This window comes from Pseudoliparis swirei, chromosome 22, assembly GCF_029220125.1.
Source record: "Pseudoliparis swirei isolate HS2019 ecotype Mariana Trench chromosome 22, NWPU_hadal_v1, whole genome shotgun sequence".
NCBI lineage: Eukaryota > Metazoa > Chordata > Actinopteri > Perciformes > Liparidae > Pseudoliparis > Pseudoliparis swirei.
This window is the reverse complement of record NC_079409.1, coordinates 20,475,044-20,498,919: the sequence shown is the minus strand read 5'-3', so window position 1 is coordinate 20,498,919 and position 23,876 is coordinate 20,475,044. Positions and strand designations below refer to the sequence as shown.

The window sequence follows — 23,876 nt, the reverse complement described above, 5'->3', positions numbered from 1 at the left end:
AACGGGGCCACACCTCTTTTTTCTTCTATTGCTCCGACGTCTACGACGTTCAGCACGTGTCCGGTTGATGCTCAGCGGTTGGATCTGTCGACCCGTACAGCAGGACGCGAGGCTCTTGAAGAAGCACAGAGTGCTGCCTCAGCCACACAGCAGCTCTGCACACGGCCCTTTTGTGATGCTCGGCGAGCACACGCTCAACTGTAAAGAGTCGGGGATTGTGTAGCAGCCAGCGAGTCGGTCGGTCAGCAGAGCCCACAACAAAAGCCCAGCCTCGCCCATGGGTGCTGACACAGCCTGACCTGGCCCCGTGATGGATAGGGGAAGAGCAGAGCAGGATGTGGACGCCGGCCAATTGTAGCTGCTGAAGTTATACAAACTTCCTGTTCGCCGCGGCAAAAACAAACTCCATCAAAGTCTGATTGTGATAAATTTGGCCTGTTGAAAATAAAACATGAAAAGGGGCGTACTGTACTGCGCATTGCAAAACGTGTTTTTGGGGCATGTTTTACTGTTTGTCTCAATGACTGAGAATGTGCATTATGTCCATCGTAATGGTCCCGTCATCTCTTCACTAATTCAGCCTTTCTATACCTTTATGACAGCGATGGCAACACCATTTGGAAATCACTTCAACATAATTTATGGAATGCAATTATATACACAACCGTTCAAAAGTTTGGGATCACCCAGACAATTTCGTGTCTTCCATGAAAAATCACACTTTTATTTATCAAATGAATATAAAATATAGTCAAGACATTGGCAAGGTTAGAAATAATGATTAATATTTGAAATATTAATTTTGTTCTACAAACTTCAAGCTCAAAGGAAGGCCAGTTGTATAGCTTATATCACCAGCATAACTGTTTTCAGCTGTGCTAACATAATTGCACGGGTTTTCTCATCAGACATTAGTCTTCTAAGGCGATTAGCAAAGACAATGTACCATCAGAACACTGGAGTGATCGTTGATGGAAATGGGCCTCTATACACCTCTGGAGATATTTCATTAGAAACCAGACGTTTCCACCTAGAATAGTCATTTACCACATTAACAATGTAGAGAGTGTATTTCTGATTAATTTAATGTTATCTTCATTGAAAAAACAATGCTTTTCTTTGAAAAATAAAGTCATTTCTAAGTGATCCCAAACTTTTGAACGGTAGTGTATATATATATATATATATATATATTTAATTATATATGTATATATATTCAGTTATATTTATTTATATTATTTATTTTATATAAATTGTGATAAAGTTCTTTATTTTGTAATGCAAATAAAAAAAAAAAAATGTCATGCATTCTGGATTCATTAGCAAACTGAAATATTGCAAGCCTTTTATCTCAAATATCCTATCTCTAAATATTAGAATATCATGAAAAAGTATACTAGTAGGGTATTAAACAAATCACTTGAATTGTCTAATTAAAAACACCTGCAAGGGTTTCCTGAGCCTTGACAAACACTCAGCTGTTATAAATCTTTTTTACTTGGTCTGAGGAAATATTAAAATTTTATGAGATAGGATTTTAGAGTTTTCTATATATACATATATATTTATTCATTTATTTATATATATATTTACATATATATACATATTTATTTATTTGTATATATATATTCATCTAAATATATATATATATATATGTGTGTGTGTATGTGTGTGTGTGTGTGTGTGTGTGTGTGTGTGTGTGTGTGTGTGTGTGTGTGTGTGAAAAGCCTGATAATATCAGCCTGCTGAGTTGCGCTCTACTGCGCCTCAATGCAATGTAATGAAGCGTAGGCCATTACAGTTAATAGCATTGACACCGCCATAACGTTTATATCAGTGAGGGTTGATTTCAGTTATTAAAAGTGACTTGTGTGCTATTTTATGACTGATATTAGGCACGTCACATGTGGTCGAGGTGGCACTGATGATGACGTATGACCAGGCCTTTCTAACAAGCGTCTGTGATTGAGAGCCGCAGTCGGCTACGCGTGAGCTCTTCGCCGACGAGCTAACACTTGGCGCGAGGCAGCGATGGCATCGCCAAACCCAGTAGTGGAACAACAACAAAGAAATATGTTGAACTGGACAGGATCCCTGCCTATTGTTTGAGCAAAACTAACCACGCCTCATGCTTTGGAAACTACAGTCTTTCTGCTACTACTACTACGGCCCCCGCCTTACCGTATAACGGGTACATCCGGGGGTTAATTGCCCACATGCGTTCTGTTTCCTCTCCTTTCTGTTCACAGTATTTCGGGACAACTGCTCCTTGGTGAGCGGTCTCTTTAAGATGCACTGGGACAGGTCAAGGCCGCTCGACATCGAGAGCAGGGCAACAATAGAAAAAGAGCATCCTGCCATGAATCTGTCCTCCAACCCCCACAAAGAAATGCAGGAATTATTGACTCGACAATACTGACGTACACACAATCCAGGCACTTCTATCAGCTCACTACCAATTGATGTCGTTTTAAGTTCTACCCAGAATGCAAACAAGGCCGTACCCACACAGGACAATGGCAGCGAGGCAATTAACAAATGAACAATCGCTTTTCAGAAGTGGAAAAGTCAACATTAGGAATTCTTCTCTGATGATGAAGGTTGATTTCCTTAACCCTCCTGTTACCTTCAAATTTACTAACATCTTTTACCCCTGCGGTCAATTTGACCCCAGCAATTAAAACCTACGGGATATTATTAGAATTAATATTGTTTCCCAAGTTTAAGTGCCACTTTATGTTTGTTTGTTGACTACCTAAATAGCACTTTAAATAAATAATGAAGTTGATATTTCTTATATGTTTTACAAAGTGAAAAACAGCCTGGGGTCAAATTGACCCCAAAGAACACCGATGCGTACAAGTTGTGTACAGGTCAGTGAAAGCATAACATCGTGTGAATTTTGAGTTTACCCAATTGTTACCTAATAAATGAGGAAAAGTCTTGAAATATGAAGCAAACAAAATGATGTCGATAATTTTTTTAGAGACGTTAAACATCGAATGGGGTCAAATTGACCCCAAAGGTAATAGGAGGGTTAAAAGGGGCGTGTCTTCTGAAGACACATTTCCCAACATTCCAGGTGTCGACATGGATTAAAAATCAAAAGCATATGTCTAAAGTCTCAGGTGAGCGTTAACATCTGATGGATGAACTGCAGTTTGACCATTACGAGAGTCAAATGTGACACACGCGTCTTTAGATTGCCGTCACCGGGCCTTAAAGAAACAGGTGAGCCTCTGCATCACATGTGCACTCGCTGCACCACGCGTGTTCATCCCACCTGCGATACGAATGACGGCCCTGTCCGCAGGGTCCAGGACCTCCCCCGTGGACGACTTGGAGCGTTTGACCCTCTGGTGCTTGGACAGGTTCCAGGGCAAAGTGTCTCCGGGACAGGGGGGCGCGCCGTTCCTCTCGCCGCGGCTTCCCTCCGCCACCGGGGGGAGTTGGTCCCTGCGTCTGTCTTTACGGGTCGCCATCGCCTTCCTACCGCCGGGATATGGGGGGGGGGAAAAGAGAGAGAGGAGAGTTTGAGAAAAAGCCGGAGCTGTGAATGGGGGGGGGGGACGGGGCATCTCTATTTCCCGGTGACCTCGCTCCCTTAATGTTTGACTGCCATTGAAATGTGCAACAGGATAAAACGCAAACTAGAGCCGTGAAATGCAAAGCGCGTTGGAAAGACACACGCCGTCCTGTGAAGTCGGCGCCGCGCGGACCTCCGCCCGATCATGCAAAACACGAGACGACACATCGCAGAGCTCCGTGACGGAGTTCGCCGCTCACACGCGGACTTTGATCTGCGGTGAAACATTTCTAGAAGAGATGCACCGATCAGGTTTTTGGTGCCGATCACTGAAATCAGTACCTGCCAATCCGATAATACCGATCACCGATCACGGTGTCGATTGAAGCATTCTATTTATTGTGTAGCATTATTGCCTAGGACTATGAGGAAATACATATATAAAGCACCTCAAACATTAAAGAAATTACAGATTTCTTTAAACATTTAGGACTTTTACTTTGAAAAATGTCCTAATTGATACATTAAAATTGTTTGATTGCTATTGTAGGGGATTTCAGATATGTATGGAACACATCTGCATCATTCATTTCCTGGAACTCTTGGGGAAATCTATTTACAGGACTTTGTTTAACATACAAAAAGTCTGACTTCTTTTTATAAACTCTTCCTTGGTCCAGTAAAAATGTTTTAATGTTACCATAATTTAAGCTAAATCTCAGAAACGATCTATAAAGATACAAAATCAGTTAATTGTTTACTTTTATCATAAAGTAAAGACATGCACCGCAGCCTCACCCCGGTTCATATGGATGTGAATGAATGTTGGTGGTGGTCGGAGGCGCTGATTGGGCGAGGGGCCGTAGGCGCTGATTGGGGTTTTGAGAACGCCGATCAAAACCGATAATGGGAATATCGGCCGATATGGATCGGCGCCGATCAGATCGGTGCATCCCTAATTTCTAGAGGGCATGAATACGCCATTAGAGGACGGCGCCACTGACTTGGAACCGCATTCCTACAGCGCTGTGAGACGGTGCCTCAGAACCAGCGATATCAATTTAGTCTAATGTCCAAACATGGCAACTACAGTACCCACAATGCATCTGTGGACTCATGGGGTGTTATGCTAAGCCCTAAACCTCAGTCGGGGACGAGGAGACGGCGACAGAGGTCAGGTACGCTCACGTCTTTCCAACTTTCCAACCGCACGCCCCCGGTTTCTTTCTTTTTTTTCAACCGTGTAGACGTCTGACTCAAGTGACATCACTTGAGGCAACGCATCAGATTTCACACAGTGAGCTGAGGAGGATATGCAGTCGTACCGCCCAGCACATGTGAGTTCCCCCTTTAAAGTCAACCTCTGGAGTACAATCACAAACTATTGGTGCAGTTTCACTCCCTGACCTTTGACCTCCAGGTTAAACATTCACCAGTAGCCTGTGTGACAAGGAAAAGCACATGGGTCACACACACACACACACACAACTCCCAACATGTGTTGCACACTCATCCTATTCCCCACCACTAAAGGAGAGTTTAGAAACGTCCCAATGGCGGCTGTTAACGAGGAAAGTGGCAAATAATATCGGTTTGTACCATCGAGAAACGCTTTTAAGGCGTGTGTGAGAACACGTGTGGAGGCCCGACGTGACGCACACACCCTGACAATGTTATGGTCATCGTAAAAGTATACAGCCTCAGAGTAGCTGTCAGGAGCATACTTTTACACCTCTCTCTCTCTCTCTCTCTCTCTGAGTGAAACCTCCTGACACTTTCTATCCCTCCGTCAGCAGAAATGTCGACTGTGACACTGTGACACGTCTCGATGGCGTCTCAGCTGACCCAGAGTCCAGAGTCCAGTCCTTTGTGGGGAGTTATCACGTTATCAGTGTTCTTGGTCGTGATGTCGTCACTAAACAGGCTCCATAGCAACCAAAGGTGCTCAGGGGGGTTCCTGGTGATTACACTGCATTAAGTAGCAGGAGCGACTATGGGTGAGTGGGTAGCAGGTCCGTCTTTCAATCAGGGGGTTGGAGGTTCAATCCCCACCCTAGTCGATGTGTCCTTGAGCAAGGCACTTAACCCTGAGTTGCTCCCTGTAGCTGCGTCTACAGTGAATGAATGTAACAGTACTGTAAGTCGCTTTGGATAAAAGCGTCAGCCAAATGACATGTAATGTAATGTAAAGTAGCACACAGTGGGGACACAGGCGTTCACAACCGGCGCTGCAGGATTACAGTAAAAGCAACTAATTGGCTCATTTTAGCTCACTGTCGAAAATATTCCCAGTTTAACAATCTGAATCTTTGTGAATAGCCATCTAGAGTTTGAATAGCATCCTCTCAGAGAGACAGTTTGTTGCACATGCAGTTGATATCAGGCATAATGTTGATGGGGGGCCCATTCAGGACTTAAACCACACACACACACACACACACACACCTACACACACGCACACACACACACACAGTAGCAGTACGGGCTCACCTTACTGCCGTGCTGTCTCAGTGCCTCAGAGCCCGTCAAACAGCCATGAAAGCCGGCGGTCCGGTCCGTGTCCTGCAGGTTATCGCGCATTACATGCGCGTGCCGGTATTGTCAAGGTAAGCCACTCCTTCTACAGGATGCAGGGCTGCTGCTGCTGCTGCTGGAGGAGGAGGAGGTGGAGGCTGGAGAGACTACCCGCCGCGCAGTATCCGCAGTCAGCTGCGATGTTCAGCGGCGCGCCGCGCGTCCTCCTCTCAACCCTTCTGCACGTGAATTACGCATTCTTCATTCTTTACCCTCAAGAATAATAAAACTTCTAATCGTCATTGATTTGCTGCTCGATAAAAAGAGGGGAGCAGGCGTCCTTGGACACGATCCACTGCGGTCATGTGGGAGCCGGCATCCGCGGATACTCGGTGAAGTGAGCCGCTGCTTGAAATGCGCCTCTATTCGTGGTGTTACGTTACGGAAGCTCGTACGGCCCAAAAGCACGCAGACCTTATTTAAGCAATGATTTGTCCAATTTGATATAACAAGTCAAAAACAGCATTATTTGGGACATTATGTGAAATATTATACTAACATGTGAAGTTACACTACTGTACTGTTTTTAATTGTTAGTCAGCAAAACATTCATTTGATTCTATCCATAAGTTCATTATATTATAACTGTTATTAAAGCAGATTCTTAAAATGTTGTTTTCTATTTCTACTGGACTGATGGAGGTCCCCTGCTTTGTTAAAAGTGATATTCTTAATTTCCCAATATTTGAACTGTTATTAAAGCATATCTTTAATAGGTTATATTCCATTTCCACTGTTTGTTGTTCATCAATACCTCTGCTATGAACATGTTTATTTTCATTAGATTTTACTGTACAGTCTTTGAGAAAACAAACAAAAAATGTAGGTAACAAGAAATAATGATGTTCATAATTCCCCAATATTAGAATTTTTTTTAAAGCGATTCTTAAAAGTGTGTATAAAACTGACCGGTATGTTTTTCATGACGACCTCTGCTCTGATTTTACTGTACAGTCTACAGTTTAATTGTCAAAAAAATGTGTACTACAATATAACACTCCAGAAATATAATATAATTTTTAACAGTTATAATATTTTGACATTCTGAATATAATCATTGGATTTGAGCTGACTTTCAAATAAAACTAGTACAGTAGTGTAACTTAATATGTAATCATACATTTTTTTATATAATGTCCAACATAATGTTGCTTTTTTTAACTTATTATATCAAATTGGAGAAGTTATTGCTGAGAAATGGGTCTCTGCGAGCCTCGGTACCGTAACACCATGAATAGAGGCGCATTGCATTTCAAGCGGCGCCTCACATGACCGCAGTACCCGATCCGGGACCTGGAGCCGCGGTGCTGCTGGACCCGGTCCAGAGCAATTAACGGCGATTCGCCACCAGCAGCGTCCTGTGCTGCGGAGGAAAGCTGCATGACTCGGTGTGTGCTTGTGTGTGTGTGTATGTGTGCGTGTGTACCCGTGCGTGTGGTGTCTGCAGAGCTCTTGGATAAGTTTAAGAAGAAAAAGAGAAGTGTTAGGGTTAGATTATCCCATTGGGATGAGAGGTCGTACATTTCAATGCACTTGTTATCACGTGACACGTTTTATGATATGTAAAACACAAATGTAATACAAATGCAAAGAGGCCCTGGGATCATGTCAGGGTTCACCATGAGGCGACATCTGTAAATATGGACACAAGGCAGATGTGCTGTGTAATGTTTACACATTGAAATCGCTTAACAGGTTCTCAAATAAAAAAATTCAAGGTGTCGTAAAATAAAATAAAATAAAGTAAAATAAATTAAACAAGAATTAGCCGGCAGGCGCCAAGATTATTTTTCATCTTTTTCGTGCGAATGCTTGAATGGCTTCAGGCCTCTTTAAATCCTTCAAAAAAGAAATAATACAAAACAATCAGAGGAATAACCACTGTTCTGATTAACTGATCTCAAGTTAAAGGGTCAAAGGTCAAAACTACTCTGTATTCGAGCTGATCACTCGAAATCCAGACTGTTTGCTGTCCTGGCTCCTCAGTGGTGGAACGAGCTCCCCACTGACATCAGGACAGCAGAAAGTCTCTACATCTTCCGCCGGAGACTGAAAACACACCTTTTCCGACTATATCTGGATTAAAACACAGATTTGCACTTCAGTGGCACTTAGATAGCTCTTATTATGGTACTTTTGTAGTTTGACTATGTTGAGGAAATGTTACTTTCTGTATTCTTTGTTGTTCTTAATTTATACTCTAGGTTGAAATGCACTTATTGTAAGTCGCTTTGGATAAAAGCATCTGCTAAATGACATGTAATGTAATGTAATGTATTAAACAATATGATAGAGGCCCTACAGCAAGAAATATGTTATCCTGACAGCTATGAGCATGTATTGGTCGACCAGGATTTATCACTTTTACTGATGAAATATTGTACCTCAGCATATTATAATAATATTACAATAGTGCAGCCGGGGAAGTCACAGACCGTAATCAAACCCCAAATGCAAAGGTCGGGTAGCACATCAGGTTTTTGACATTTCCACACGGAGCCTAATTGCATATATCGCGTCACGCCTCTTTTACACAATGCGTCTGTCTCCAAAAAATACAAACTGTTCCATCTATTCACATGGAGCCGGAAAAAAATACAGCCGGGGGCCCCTGGCAGCAACAGATTTAAACTACAGTCCCTGAAAAAAAACTTTATTGAGAGCCTGTGCACGACGTCTAAATTAAGACGCGATTGGCAGCCATGTTGGGAATTCCTTTCGCCTTGTTTTTCTGTGTGTCACACAGAGTTAACCAGGAGGAGGCCAGTTCACACGGGACTTTCTTCCCTTTTTTACCCCCTGAAAGGGTTTTTTCTATACATTTTTGGAGATTTTTTCCTGATTCGATGTGAGGTCAAAGGTCAGGGATGTCGTATGTGTACCGATTATGAAGCCTTCTGAGGAGAATTCCTAATTTGTGATCTGCAATAAACTGAATTGAACTCTGCCTCACACACCCAAACGAACCTGCGTCAACCACCAAATGATGGCTGATCCAACACTGCCCTCTAGTGGAGGAAAAATATATCTATATATATTGTAAATCTAGTTCAGGGCAGGCCGAATGATTATTAGAGCCATTATTCACGAGTACAGATGTATTAAACCAGTTGGAAGGAACGTTGTTTCATCCACAAAGCCTCACACACATATCATTGGCCAAATCAATAAAGTCCATCCTATCCCTCAACACCGTCCACCAGGCATCTCCTCCATCACCCGGAGGAAACGGCAGCGAAGCCACCGGGAGCCCCTCTCCCTCTCTCCCTCTCTCGCTCTCTCTCCCTCTCTCCCTCTCTCTCTGTTTAAGGCATCAAACGACTCGTATTCTTGATAATCTGTTGGTGTGATGGAATGGCGCATACTTTTGGGCGAGCGTCACGCCAACGAAGCCATAAAGTAATGGCGTAAATCTGAAACGTGACGTTCACACCATATGATTTACATAAACAATAAATGGAAAGAGTGGACCGCCTCGTCCGCAGTGAGTCACAGCAGACGGCATCATGGGAGAGTTTAGTGCCGGCCGCAGAGCGCTTTGTGTTTGGCTGGAGCGCACGACTGCGTGTCAACAATATCACGTGGAAATGATTTACCGCCAAAAGCACACACACACACACGCACGTGCACACAGTCACACCACGCAGGCGTGCAGGATACACACAAACACACACACAAGTGGAGTGAGAAACCACATATACACACACAGGAGCACTCGCTGGCCTTAAACCACATTCATACACACGCACACACACACACACACACACGCACACTCTTGCAAGCGCATACCTCCCCACTACTGGTCCAGACACCGCATGCCAATGCACCTCGCTCCCCCCGAGCCGCAGGCCGCAGGAGCAGAAGAAGAAACAGATGGGCACCAGCTGTTTGGATGGGAGCCTCGGGTACACAGCTACTGTATTGCAAACCCACACACACACACACATGCGTACACACACACGGCAGCACACACTCATTCAAGTTGGTTGGGTGTGTGGTGTTTACTCACACGGCGCTGACAGGTGATGCGTTGAGGATGTGAGGTCATCGTACACATTCGGCGGTGATGAAGTGTGAGCGGGACTGTGCAGTCGGTCCGTGACGCTGCGGGAGCTGCAACAGGCCGACTTCGTGGAGGACAGGAGGGAGAAAAGGGAAGATGGAAGAGGAGAAGAGAGAGTCTTGAAGAAATGAGCACCAGCAAGTTGCAAAGGAAAGGAAAAAAAACCGAAAGAAAGCCGATGCGTCGTAGGATCGGCAGAGCGGCACATTGCATGTGGAATGAAGGAGTAACCACGGGGTTATATAATATGATATATTATATCATATTGGATTTATTTGTGAGGTGGAGGATAAACACAGTTCCGCATGAATGTTCAATTCAGTTCATTTTATATAGCCCAATATCACAAATGACGAATTCTCCTCAGAGGGCTTTACAATGTGTACACATACGACATCCCTGACCTTTGACCTCTCACATCGGATCAGGAAAAACTCCCAAGAAATAGGAAAAAAACCTCTTTCAGGGGCAAAAAAGGGAAAAAAACCTTCAGGAGAGCAACAGAGGAGCATCCCTCTCCAGGATGGACAGAACAACAGATGTCAGGTGACCAGAAGAACAGAGTTACATAAACAATTTAAATGAATATGACAGAGCGTATGAATATTTATGAGTATGTTCATGTTGCTCCTCAACCGCTGGGCCCTACGTCAGGGGTTTAATCATGCAAGGCAACAAAGGCCATGTCATTAAAATATGTCACTCTATACTTTAAGTGTATACTATGTGTTGAAATAATATATCTCAGAACAACACATGGAGGGAGTTACATATATATATATATATATATATATATATATATATATCAATATAAAAAGGATGTGAATTTCATTTATTTTTAGACGTTTGTTTGTTTTCTCAACAGCTGTGACCGCTGCTCTCGACTTGGAGGTCAGAGTTAACCGTCCACGACGAGGATGCTGATCCGCTGATCCCTTTCGGATTCTCTCTCTCTCTTCCTCCCCGAAACCAGCAATTTATTCCCCGACCTCAGCCATCAACTTTCCTCCGATGAGTCAGCCGAGGTGGCGACTCCTCCGGCTCATTACAACAAAACGACTTATTGAAAAACCCTAAAGCCTCTCTCCCTCCGATGGCCTGAGATGGAACGTTTCCCTCGGAGGCCATTAGCTGCAGCCAGTGGTCGCTCCCTCTTATTACATTCACTTTGAACACGACGCGTCTCATTAAATAACTAAATTCAGTATCGCCACTACAAACGTGACAATAAACATCACAGAGCGCCCACGTGCACACGGCTCACCGGCTCCCGCGTACCGGCTATATCCACCGGTGCGGGAAGGTCGTGACCAATGGGAACGCTGTTCGGTGGACCGCGCGGTGTCCTGTGACTTCCATGTGGTCTGATCCCCGTGTGGTGGGTTCAGAGGGCAGAACCGGAGCAACGAGGCCTGGTTCTGGGGAAGACGGGTGTGTGTGGGGTGTGTGTGTGGGGGGGGGGATCTCAAAGCCAACAGGATGTCTTTAATGAACCACAGTGTGTGTTTGAACTGTCGCATTTCAACCAGTCAGAAGGCCCCGCCCCCCACCCCGCTCCCTCGACATGAAAAGGAAGACGCAGTGAAATAGGAAACGCCGACAAGAATAAAAAAGAAAGAAAAAGAAGAAGAAGAAAACCTGAACATGTGGGCAGATCCAGCAAAGCGCCGTCTCCGAGACAAAAGCCGCAAATCAAATGTTGGCCGCGGACGAGAGAGCGCCGTCTCCGGGGGAAGCGCACTGCGGACGTTCCGGGCGACTGGGGCAGCCCTGCGCTCTCGTCGTGTCCAAGCAAGTGTTTCCTGGTTCCCCCCCCCCCCCGACCGCAAAACGTCTTCATGTCGGATTCGATGCGACCTCAGAATCAGGCTGCGGCCAACGTCTCCGTGGAAACTGTAGCCGAGTCGCTTGTTGATGTATATCCGAGGGTTCGACGTGATGGGAAACGCTGTTTGTTTACCACGGGTTCCCACTGCACTGGGGCTGACCCCCGCCTCGTCTCTCTCGGTCGCCCCCGTGGAGCGCGGCTCCACCTGTTCCGGGCCACAAGATGGCGTCGGCGGCGTGTCGCGTAAAGTCTCGGGGAGGCCTCGGCGAGCAGCTATTGCGAAACAAAGGAGGGGGAAACATCATTCGCACCATTATCACGATATCTGCGAAAACTGCGGTGATGGTTCGGTGACTGTGAGCGTTGCATATTGTTTCAATTACTCCAAACTGTTGTTGCAGGCCGTGCCGAAGAAGAAGAAGAAGAAGAAGAAGAATGCTCAAAATACTCCATGTTTGATCTTGTGGGCTCTTGTGAAACTGGAAATGAATGGTGATTAACTATAATGATGATCACCATGGTGAAAGGTTCTGTGCCACAGGTTATTTGACTGTGTGAGCCGGTCGCCCTCAAAAAAGAAAAAGAAAAGCCCCTTGAAGCCGCTATTGTCAGCAGATCGTATTGAATTGGTAAAAAAACAAAAAAATTGACGTAAATTCCGTGAACGTGAGACGCACGTGGTTCCCTCTCTCTCTCCACGTTGCAGTTGGGAACAAATGAAGGGTTTTATTTGTGTGTGTGTGTGTGTGTGTGTGGTGTTGTAGTGGCAGGCTTTGCCCTGTTGAGTGAAAAAGAAAACGGGGATATGGCTATGATTAAAGTAGGCACTAAAGCAAAAGGTGGAAATTGGGATCATAAACACTCACTTTTCCATTCACCCCTCTAATGAAGCGCTCTTTGTGAATTCTGAGCAGCCCATTGGTCAGAAACTGAGCCGACTACGATGATGGATGTCCACAGATACACAGCGTGCAGCCGAGGCCTGATGATGCTGGAGCAGCGTCGTTGTGCCGAGGCTGTCGCTACCTGATATTTTTAAACGCCAGTTTGAACGTTTTGTATGAAGAACAATAGAAACAAACAGTATTAATTGTTTCCATCCTTTTTATTCTTATTATGGAAATTCAGGAAATTGGCGTTTTCATCCGAAGCTCTCATGCGAGGCGTCGAGCACATCGAGATGAACAGCTCGTGGAGATAATGACCCAATACAATTCAGTTTATTTTGTATAGCCCCAAAATTACAAATTATCCTCAGAGAGCTTTACAATGTGTACACATACGACATCCCTGACCTTTGACCTCACATCGGATCAGGAAAAACTCCCCAAAAAATAAAAAGTAATCGTTTCACGAGGAAAGAAAGTGAAGAGCAACAGAGGAGGATCCCTCTCCAGGATGGACAGAAGAATGTATGTCATGTGACCAGATGGAGAAGCATTACAGAGTTACAGAACCACATTCAATGAATATGACCTAAACACCTAAAAGTAACACAAAATATGCAAGTATGGCACAAATGAAAATGTGCATTAAAACGGAGTTGCTTGAAAACACACGCGTGTGGCGGCGTCTAGTGGTGAGGTTGCAGATTGCAACCGACTGCAGCGTCTAACCACGTGCCAAAACTACGGCAGCCCCTATCTAGAGCCACCTGGTTTGTCCCTTCTGGGCTACCGTAGAAACACGTTGAACGCTTTCTATGAACAAACAAAGCAGACACACAAACCCGTGTGAGCTAAACCACCTGCTCAGGCTGTGCGGTCGTGCTCTCACACGCTATTCGTTGGCCTTGAAGTGGTTGAATCTAAAGGAATTAACTTTGAAGGCAGGGAGGACATGACCTCCCTGCCTTCAAAGCTGGCTGGAGCCCCATAGCCAGCACAGAGTCGTATTTGTGGTGTGTTTTTGCGTGTGTGTTTTTGTTCAGACAAGCGGAGAATCACCGCTTACTCGGTTTAATCCGATTAAACGCGAAAACATAAAAATCACGTCCCTCTCCGGAGAGCCCTGCCCAGCGTGGAACAGCACTGGGCAGAACAGCAAATACATCAAAATTGGTAAAGGTTGAAACGCCGGTGCCGGATCTGGCAACGTAAACGGACATTTAATCACAGGAAAATATTACAGACGATTACTTTTTGGCAGGGCGAGGTGGGTTTTAATCGCGAGGTTTTTACAGACTGCCACCTATGAAGCCGTTAAACTAAACAGAACATTCTCGAAGAAAGTTACATAAAGTATGTATATAAATGTCTGCAAACGGATACATTGGTTTCAGCCTCTCGCACAACACACACACAACACACTCACAGAAGATGGAGTGTCTTCGGGGAGCCGTGGTCAGAAAAGTGAGCCTGGTACAGCGGCTACGATTACGGGGGGGGGGTACAAATTAAGCGTGGGGGTCGTGACAAGGTCGGACCTAATTCTTAGCGTTACAGTCATTTTGCATCTATTCTCCTTGCCAATGCGAATCCGCTTGAGTCTTTATAGAAGTGGATCTCTCTGGAGGAGGGAGCTGGTTTTACTGCTGATCTGGGTTCTGCCGGGTTCCCCTCGTGGTCTGTTGGTCCGGCTGCTGTAATGCGGGGCTCGTGATTGTAAATACGAGGTGGTAAAATGTCTCCGTTGCTTTGCGTGAAGCGTCAAAGGGCCCGAGGACGTCTTCAGAAAAATGCCCCAAAAACAACAAGCAGCTCGGGGTGGATTCTCAGGGGTTTGACGGACGCTTCATTACGACTGGAAGTGTTTAACCCGACGTTACGCCCGCCCACCGGCTGCTCAGATTAGGATCTGTTTAACATTCTCCCCCCCCCCTTCTTTAAAAAAGCAACGCATATCTATTAGGCCATCTGCGTTTTCCAGCTCAACCCCACTTTTCTAAAACACGATTCTCCTCGACTTTGCCGCTCGACCCGGTGCGGGGCGGCGTTAAGTCACCGTAATCCTTTGAAGATGGCGACCCGGAGGAAGCTCGCCCAGTCCGTGTGTTCCCTTCGCCTCTCCGAGTCCAAATGCCGTGTGGCATGTTTGACATAGCGAGGGGAAAGGAATAACGCGGGTTGTCAGGTCGGAAAGAGCCGGGCTGCGAGGCCACGGCAATCAGGGGGACTCGGCCCGGCGCTAGGCACGACTTCAATAAAATACCTCCAATCCTGCTTTTAAAAGCATTAGTCCAGGGCAAATTAAAAAGTAGAGTGCAATTAAAAGAAATCACTGTGTAAATGTTAGCATGTGGAAGTTTTTCTTTTCCTCCAACCACCCCTTCCCCCGCCCCGCCCCCCCCCCCCTTTCCTCCTAGCTGAACAAAGAATGTCCCAGAGGCAGCGCTGCGCAGCTGCTGAATATTACTACACCCATGTGTTTTAAATAAGACCCCATTATAATCAAAATCATAAAAAAGGTAATGTGGCTCTCTTAAACATTTAAATTTAAGTTAACCAATGTAGAGTTCAAGCCTTTGTGAGAATTCTTCTTTTTCTTGGTGGTGGTGGTGGTCCTAATTGAATCTGGGGAAGAAACTGATTAAGCGACCATCAAAGAAGCAATTATTTGTCGCAAATATATATTGCTCCGTTTTGGACGTGTTTAAAGAAAACGCGACTTGTGATTACATGTTCTATTTCTGTTTGCTCTTTTGACCAGATTGAGAATCCGGGGGGGGAATTCCCCGGGTTATGAAAGAGTTCACAGAGCGTATTGACTGAAACGCTGTCATTCCTGACCGGCTCTGCAGTTGCACAATGCTAACAATCTTTGGTGCGAGTGTCACCCCCCCCCCCCCCATCACCGCACCCACCCCACCCAAACTCTTTCTCCACATATTTCACATTAAGCAGGCAGAAGGCCGGTGGTCTTATCCAAGTCAATAAGCAGGTAGTAGTAGACTTCGACATAACAGGCTGTTGTGGACCAGAGGTTACGAGAAGACCGGAGGAGGTGACCTTCGACACTTAAATCCTTCTTGGTGATAAAAAAAAGAAAAAGAAAAGAAAAGAAGAACAGGCAGATGTCAGAGGACCTCATGCAAATTGAATTGGAAGTGAGAAACCAGAGGAGAGCGTTGCGGATACATTCTGTGGGGGCCTTCAGTCAGCTATACGCTCAACCCTCGATGTTAAAAGTCACCGAGGGTGTCGCCTCACACCAGGACAGATGAGTTTCCATGGGAGGAATGAAGACGTCTGGCCAAATCCACTTTTCCCCCTCATTAAAATGGATATTTCCGAGCTGTCAGGGGGTGAAGTCTGGGTTTTGGAAGAGAGTCTCGCTGACATTGGGCTTCCTTCCCCCCCCCCATAGATTCAACATCTCCCGTGGCTCTCCCGCGCCGCCGTACAGCGGGTTTCCCGTTGGGTGCCGAACCCGTGCAGCTCTGGCTCGCGGTTCACTTTTCACTCGGCGGGCACAAACTCATTTACTGAGACTCTACACTGTTTTGGGTCGGCGGAGCATTTCCCACGTTCCAGCTGCGAACATATATCATTAGTCCCTCATCGTGTAATGCTTGCCACGTTACGCTGTGCAAGCCGGGCGTAAAGCGACGTGGATAAAACAGGAGCGATTTCCAGCACGGTTGGAATAAGTGGTGTGGGCGTCGAGGATTTGAAGAGGGGACGAGATTCGGTGTTGAAAAGGGAATTGTTGCTTACTAAATACTCCTGGGTGGCTGGAAGACTAAGCATTTCCATGGCGAGTATCTCCAATAACGTGGTACAGCCATACGAGTGCCAGATTTTACGAGCCTGCCTTGAAAGTTATATGGATTAATTAACTTTCCAGGCAAATTAAGATTCCGTGCGAATTGCAGTCTAGGTACGTTTAATGAGATCTAGACAGAAGATGGGTACAAAGCAAATAAGACCACCACCCACCCTTGTTTAGTCTCCGGTATAATGCTCAATAAAAAGTAGAAAAGAAGCTTGTTTACGTCTCCGAGGCCTACGCAGATCCGCCGGCGAGTTCGAGCCGCGCGTCGCTCTGTCATTACGAGCGAAGACCCTTTTTTGGCGCGAGACCACAGCCCTCCGGGTTCTCTTCACTTCACAAACATTTTTACAGGCTGCGACCGAGCGGGCCGCAACAGACAGCTCTGCCACCTCAAGACGGCGGCCACACGAGACGGCTAAATATACCGCCTCCCAGGGAGCCGGGGCGAGCAAGGAGGCCGACCGGCTATCTCGTGGCTTAATTAGCTAACGCCGGACACGGGCGCAGCTAATTAAAGGCCGGTGGAAGCTCTTTGACTCGATGCTTTGTAGACGTTTCCACGTGGCGACCACAGGGCCCTCGCTCGCGGCCCCAGCCCATTCAAGCCGGGCTGTCAGGGTTGTGTATGTGCTTGCGTGCGTGTGTGTGTGTGTGTGTGGCGGTATCTACGTGTTAGAATTAAAACTATGTCTCTAGATCCTTCAGAAAGAGTGGATCCCACAAGGCTGCTTCCAATCAGTCGTCCCCACGGTGTGATAACATCGGGTATGTGTGTGTGTGTGTGTGTGTGTATCTACGTGTTGAAGGTGTTACATGCAGCAAAACGCCATTAATGAGCTCATATGTGACTTGAGCAATGAGCACGGCTGTATTAAAACGCATAAAACATTTTCAGAAGCTCCGTAGTCGTACCGAAAAACAGCCTCACTGCGCCGATTTAATGGAGGTCATAAGCATCCATGCTACTTAATTAAAAACAGTGTGCCTTTTGCAGTGTTATTTATATCTTATATCAGGTTTAGTGGAAAGATATAAAACGCAGCTTCGTCCACTGATGCATTTATTACGTCCTCATATTTGGAAGTGGAGCCACAGTTTAACGTACTTTTCTGCGTCCGCAAAGGCAGAACACGGATTTGTTAGTGCAAGGGCTCCCGTTAAGTCGTTTTATTGCCACAGCAACAGCAGTGCCCTTTGACTTTGTGCAGAAGACATCGTCCACTTACAAGCGCTCGCAATAATAAGCCATGCGCGCCGTAATAAGCCCCGCTTTGTTTCTAATACAGCCAAGTGAAAACATTTATTGGACTAATTACGATGGTCTCCCATCGGATTTTCTTCCTGTGTTACACGTGCGTTGGCAACGTTCCCAGTCTTGTGCCAAAGCGTCTCCGGCTGCGGCACGTAGTGCCACGCTCGGAGAGGCAAGGAAGGGGGAGGGGCGGAGCAACAACGGAGGCAAAGCGAGGTGTGGCGGATTAGCGAGGCGGCTGCCGCGTGCTTCTGGTGGCCCGAAGGCCGTAATCAGCACTCGCGGAAACGCGGTCGATGAAGGAGCGACACCGCTGAAAAGGTCCGGAGGCACCGGAACACTTCGATGACCCGCGGTGCCCGAGTGTGGCGAGGGAGAGGTGCAAGGAGCACGGTGGGCTGATCTGGTGGTTTGGCAGCAACTATATAGGCGGTCAAGTTGAGCTCATTCCTAGTAACAGAAATTGGGAAGGAAAAGGGGGTGGAGTGCGATCTGGATAGAGACCCAAACAGGATGTTGTTGAGACGGGGTCAAAGCCCTAAACCCCAGCAGAGAGGTGTGGAGTATCGATCGGGTCAACAATCGGACAGAATGTTGGCAGCCAGAGCCAAAACAAGTACGCTTAGATAATCCAGGCCTGTGCACTGCCAATGTGTTGAAACATCGTAAATATAATGAGGGTTTTTTACATTGATCAATTAAAAAAAAGATATCGATTTTCTTGTCAAATTTCAAACAAATTGGGCGAAATGATGTACGACTAAATTACATAAATGTTGCCACTGTCACAGTTCAGCTCCACAACCTCCTCTGACCCTTCACCTGTTCACTCACCGGCCTCTGGTCACTAATAAAGTCTCTATTTAGGCTCCAGCCTTCCAGACACACATTGCCAGACTCTCAAACGCTTGTTCTCGGACCGATCTCCTGTTGCCGACCCCGCCTGTCCCTGTTTAACCCGCTAGCCCGACTCCCGGTGAACCCAGCAGCCTTTTGTTTGATCGTTACTCTGCCTGCTGTTTCCGAAGCGTTACATAAAAGCCCAAAGATCCCCGGAGGCGTGTGATTGCATGTGGGTCCAGGTAACGACCCGTGTCAGCCACTGAATGTGTGTTGTACACCTGAAACTTCACTGACAAGAAATTGTAAAATAAGCACGTATGGAATTAAAATAATAAGGTAGTGCTGTTAATCTGCATACTGGCGGAGTCCACCAAGAGGCCTGTGGCACCTCTGTAAGACGCATGCAGTGTCACCAAGGGAAGTTCTGTGGAGGTTGTGGAAGACTCCGGAAACATGCCTGGTAAGAACAATAATACAGACGGTCGGGCCTCATCCTGAACACAATGTTTGCTTTAATCTAAACATAACGCGTTAAAAAAACACGGCAGGATGGGGAAAGGGCAATGGAGAAGTCAAAAACATTCAACTCTGTGTGTGTGTGTGTGAGAGTGTGTGAGAGTGTGTGCGTGCGTGCGCGGAAACATATATATAATAATATATACTAATACATAATTATATTATACATAATTTATATACATATATACAGGACTGTCTCAGAAAATTAGAATATTGTGATAAAGTTCTTTATTTTCTGTAATGCAATTAAAAAAACAAAAATGTCATGCATTCTGGATTCATTACAAATCAACTGAAATATTGCAAGCCTTTTATTCTTTTAATATTGCTGATTATGGCTTACAGCTTAAGAAAACTCTAAAATCCTATCTCATAAAATTTTAATATTTCCTCAGACCAAGTAAAAAAAAGATTTATAACAGCTGAGTGTTTGTCAAGGCTCAGGAAACCCTTGCAGGTGTTTCGAGTTAATTAGACAATTCAAGTGATTTGTTTAATACCCTACTAGTATACTTTTTCATGATATTCTAATATTTAGAGATAGGATATTTGAGTTTTCTTAAGCTGTAAGCCATAATCAGCAATAAATCAGAATAAAAGGCTTGCAATATTTCAGTTGATTTGTAATGAATCCAGAATGCATGACATTTTTGTTTTTTTAATTGCATTACAGAAAATAAAGAACTTCATCACAATATTCTAATTTTCTGAGACAGTCCTGTATACTTCATTTTGTATTTTATATTTTACTTGTATCCATCTATATCTTTCATCCCTGTTTTTTATATTTTATGTTTTATATTTTATTTATTCTCGTGTGTTTAGTTTATTGGTGCTGCTACTGAGATGACAAATTTCCCCTTGGGGATTAATAAAGTATATATCTATCTATCTATCTAAACAAACTCCTCGTTCCCCCTCTGCTCTCGTGTTATATATTGGGTTTTATGAAGTTGTTTTTTGGAGTCCCAGAAGATAGTCAAAAAACATCCGTTGCTTCCTTCTAACATCTGACATGATTAATGTTATTATGTTCACATGATTGCACCGTTTAGACTTAATTTTGCAAGTTGCTCCACCGTGAGTCGACTTAATGCGCGACAGAAAGATTAGATGAAGTAGTACTTAACGAAATACGGGCTGATTCCAGCAGTTCTGGAGCCATTTGTGGTCGTTGACACTGACGTTGTGGTCCGCGGGACAGCGGGGTTATCAAATGATGAGATGGAAGGGGATTTTGGTTATTGCAATGGATATTGGAAACTATTGAGGTTGTTCAACTATGTGTCTTAATTATACTGCGTGTGCCAGAGAGATGCTTTGAGTATGTAGGAAACCACAGAGTCTGGTAGAACTATGTTTCTGTCACACCACTAATGTTACATCTCACGTCATGGTCATGAAATCAAACAGGGAGATATATTGTTGCGTAGGCTCATCTAATCTGTGCAATGGCTGGACCTTCGTTAACTCTTCTGGCCTGTTTCCTGCAGGTAAAAGCACACCAGATGTAAGATATGTTAAAGTTAAAATCCAAATGTCTGCTGTGAAAAATGCCGGACGGTGGGATCGCTAATAATGAGATATTGTTTATTTCTTCAGACTGGAATAGTGGCGTGGTGCTTTTAATTGAGTTAATTGCTGAAAATAATGAAAGAGTAATTGCCCAGTTTTGTTGTATTTGTGGTAGCAATGCAGCCGTTATAAATGGCCACTCGGAGTTCAGTTCTATACCTATTGCATGTTAACCCTCCTGTTATGTTCGTTTCTTATATGCAGACATAATGTTCCAGAGTCCCCAAAAGTTGTCAGAAACCAAAAAATTCTATTAACTATGGTTTATACCTCATCCCCAACACCATTACTAACAATTCAATCAGTTTTTATTGGAGTTGAGTTATTCACCCCTCCATAGATCAGAGTTCAGTTCGGAGAACTCACTCGTTTTAATGAAAAATACATGTTCAAACTATTGTTTAGGTACATTGGAAACTTTTTTCATGGGGTGATGTCGATAAATAGAGATGTGACACCTGCGCTGTTCACGCTCATATTGACCCGCTTACTCAAAATCAAGCCAAATGAGCATACGGATTTTTTTTACGTTGATTACACTAAATAAGATACGTTTTATACAGAAAAAGTACTTACAAATATTTTTCCTAGATTTTCAAACTTTAAAACGGTTCAATTTGACCCGCAACATAACAGGAGGGTTAAGTGGACTTGCTTGAGCTAAGTTCTGTTTGGTTGATACACGAGCTGCAGCATTCTGGATCAACTTGAGGGACTTAGGAGACTTATTAGAGCAGCCTGATAATAAGGAGTTGCAGTAATCCAGTCTAGAAGTAACGAACGCGTGAACCAATTTTTCGGCCTCTTCTTTAGACAAGATGTGCCTGATTTTTGAAATATTGCGTAGATGAAAGAATGCAGTCCTTGAGATTTGTTTCACGTGGGAGTTAAAGGACAAGTCCCGATCAAAAATAACGCCGAGATTCTTTACAGTGGTGTTGGATGCTAGAGCAATGCCATCTACAGAAACCACATCACCAGATAATTGATCTCTGAGGTGTTCAGGGCCGATTAAAATTACTTCGGTTTTGTCAAAGTTTAACATCAAGAAGTTGCAGGTCAGTTTCCTGAAAATATTGCCCAAAGGAAGCATGTATAAGGTAAATAAAATTGGTCCAAGCACAGAACCTTGTGGAACTGAGATGAGTCCTTTATCTGATGCAATCAGGAGGTCATTTGTAATGTTCACCAGTGCTGTCTCGGTGCTGTGGTGTTTTCTAAATCCTGACTGCAACTCCTCAAATAAACTATTATGATGTAGAAAGTCACACAACATATAGATATTAGAGAGATTCTTAATTAACTTAATTTGATTTCATCTACTTATGTGATTCTTTTGTCAGTCACAGTTTGTAACCCCTCCCCCACCAACAAAGAAATGAATCACTGTGCAAATAAAGTTATGGTCACTTTGATTCTTGAGTAACTTCAGTCTTTCCAAACATATTGTGAAATAGCCCAAATCCCTCCCCTGCTGCTCCTCTCAGAGCCCTTCTGACCTCAGTACCTGACATGATAACATCTATGTCTGCAAACAGAACCGTGAACGGTTGGACTAACATCTGATGTTTGAGTTTGAAGAACATCTCCTCATCGATACTGAATCATATGTGTTCTTCACGTGTGGTATTTATTCTTCAAGCCCATGCCACTGCTGCCAAATGAAACACGATGTTTTGAGGTATTGCTCATTGACTTTTAATAGATATTTAGCAGAACACAAGACGACACAGACGCCTTCACTGAGCAAGAAGGGTCTACGTCCAGAAACAGCATGAACACTTTCATTACATTACATTTCATTTAGCTGACTTACATTCATTTTACATTCATACACCATAGACACAGCAACAGGGAGCAATACAGGGTTAAGAGTCTCGATCAAAGACACATCGACTAAGGCGGGGATTGAACCGCCAACCCCCTGATTGAAGGACTACCCAGTCGCCCATAGGGCATGAATACAAATCAAACTGTTGCATTTTCTCAAAGACTCAGTTGGTGGATGATGGATCAGGACTCCTCAGAATTTGCAGCACAGTCCACAGACCCCACTGGAGCAGCAGAATTTACACTTAGCGCCGCGCTTCTCTCTGTTGTTGTACGGCATCTGTGTGGGAACAAAAGACAGATGAGCCACGTGTTCCATCTCCGGCATCATCCCTCCCTCCGTTTATTCTCCCTCCTTCAGGGAGCATCAGGGCGTCCACTCACACCTCGATGAGCTCGTCGTCTTCGGCCACATTCATTCAGCCAACTGAACACGTACCTTCCATGAGTCCAGGGACGTCTCCTCGTGGTCAGCAGCTGGGTTGGAGACGCTCATCGGCTCCCCCGGCTCCTGCACCTGTTGATGAGTCGTGCATGTTGACAACAAGGAGCCACATTTTAGGATCTGGAGAACTCATTTAGAGACGATGAGTGAATGAAATGAGTACAAGTCAAGTGTCTTACCTCAGCGGCTGGGACAGCAGAGCTCTGCTGAATACAGATGAAGGTGAGCACGATGGCCACTGCAACAGCAACACTGAACATCTTCATCTCAGCACGGCAGACTGGTTTCAGTTGTCAGGTCAAGTGTTCTTCAGATGGTTTGGTGACTCTGGTCAGCTCCTCTGAGTTCTCCTGTCTGATGCCTGGATGTGTCCAATGTGCTGGTATTTGTACTCACTTGGACCACTGTTGCATCATCACTGGCAGCACTTGCCACACTCCCTATTCCCAGCATCCCGACGTGAGCCTGCGATGGGGAATTCCTGAAGACTGGGACATTGTGTCTTTGTTTGTCTGCCACAGTTGTTGTCCAACATTAAATAAACCATTACTTTTTGTCATCTGACTTTATGTCTTACTTGCTAAGAAGCTCGATCATACAGCAGGCGCGTACGTAATTGATGAAAAGAAAATGTGAGCAACGGAAACAGACTTCATACAGAATTAAAATTTATGAAGCGTGTGACTTCCACACACATCTATGTGGAGCGTT

The 23,876-nt window shown here is 44.9% G+C and overlaps 2 protein-coding genes across 7 annotated transcripts in view; both read right to left on the bottom strand.

The window, feature by feature from the left end:
• plecb (plectin b) overlaps positions 1-3,489 on the bottom strand; it is a 148,516-nt gene extending 145,027 nt beyond the window's left edge. For all 6 annotated transcript variants that reach the window (XM_056444446.1, XM_056444447.1, XM_056444448.1 and 3 more), the window contains exon 1: positions 3,284-3,489. In XM_056444446.1, coding sequence (XP_056300421.1) covers positions 3,284-3,482 — 199 coding nt within the window. In that variant the 5' untranslated portion in view covers positions 3,483-3,489. The remainder of the gene's footprint in view (positions 1-3,283) is intronic.
• Positions 3,490-22,572: 19,083 nt separating this feature from the next.
• On the bottom strand, positions 22,573-23,553 carry LOC130213062 (hepcidin-like). The gene is made up of 3 exons (XM_056444459.1): positions 23,345-23,553; positions 23,160-23,237; positions 22,573-23,000 (listed from the first exon to the last, which is right to left on the bottom strand). The coding sequence occupies exons 1-3, from the start codon at positions 23,429-23,431 to the stop codon at positions 22,914-22,916; spliced, it is 252 nt and encodes an 83-aa protein (XP_056300434.1). The 5' UTR covers positions 23,432-23,553; the 3' UTR covers positions 22,573-22,913.
• Between the last annotated feature and the right edge of the window lie 323 nt (positions 23,554-23,876).

Bases quoted from the DNA above. Each gene is read 5' to 3' on its own strand.
- LOC130213062 (XM_056444459.1), bottom strand. From the start codon at position 23,431: ATGAAGATGTTCAGTGTTGCTGTTGCAGTGGCCATCGTGCTCACCTTC. The intron at 23,238-23,344 runs GTAAGACACTTG...ACTCATCAACAG, and splicing joins CTGCTGTCCCAGCCGCTGAG to GTGCAGGAGCCGGGGGAGCC. The intron at 23,001-23,159 runs GTACGTGTTCAG...GTTCCCACACAG, and splicing joins CGTCCCTGGACTCATGGAAG to ATGCCGTACAACAACAGAGA.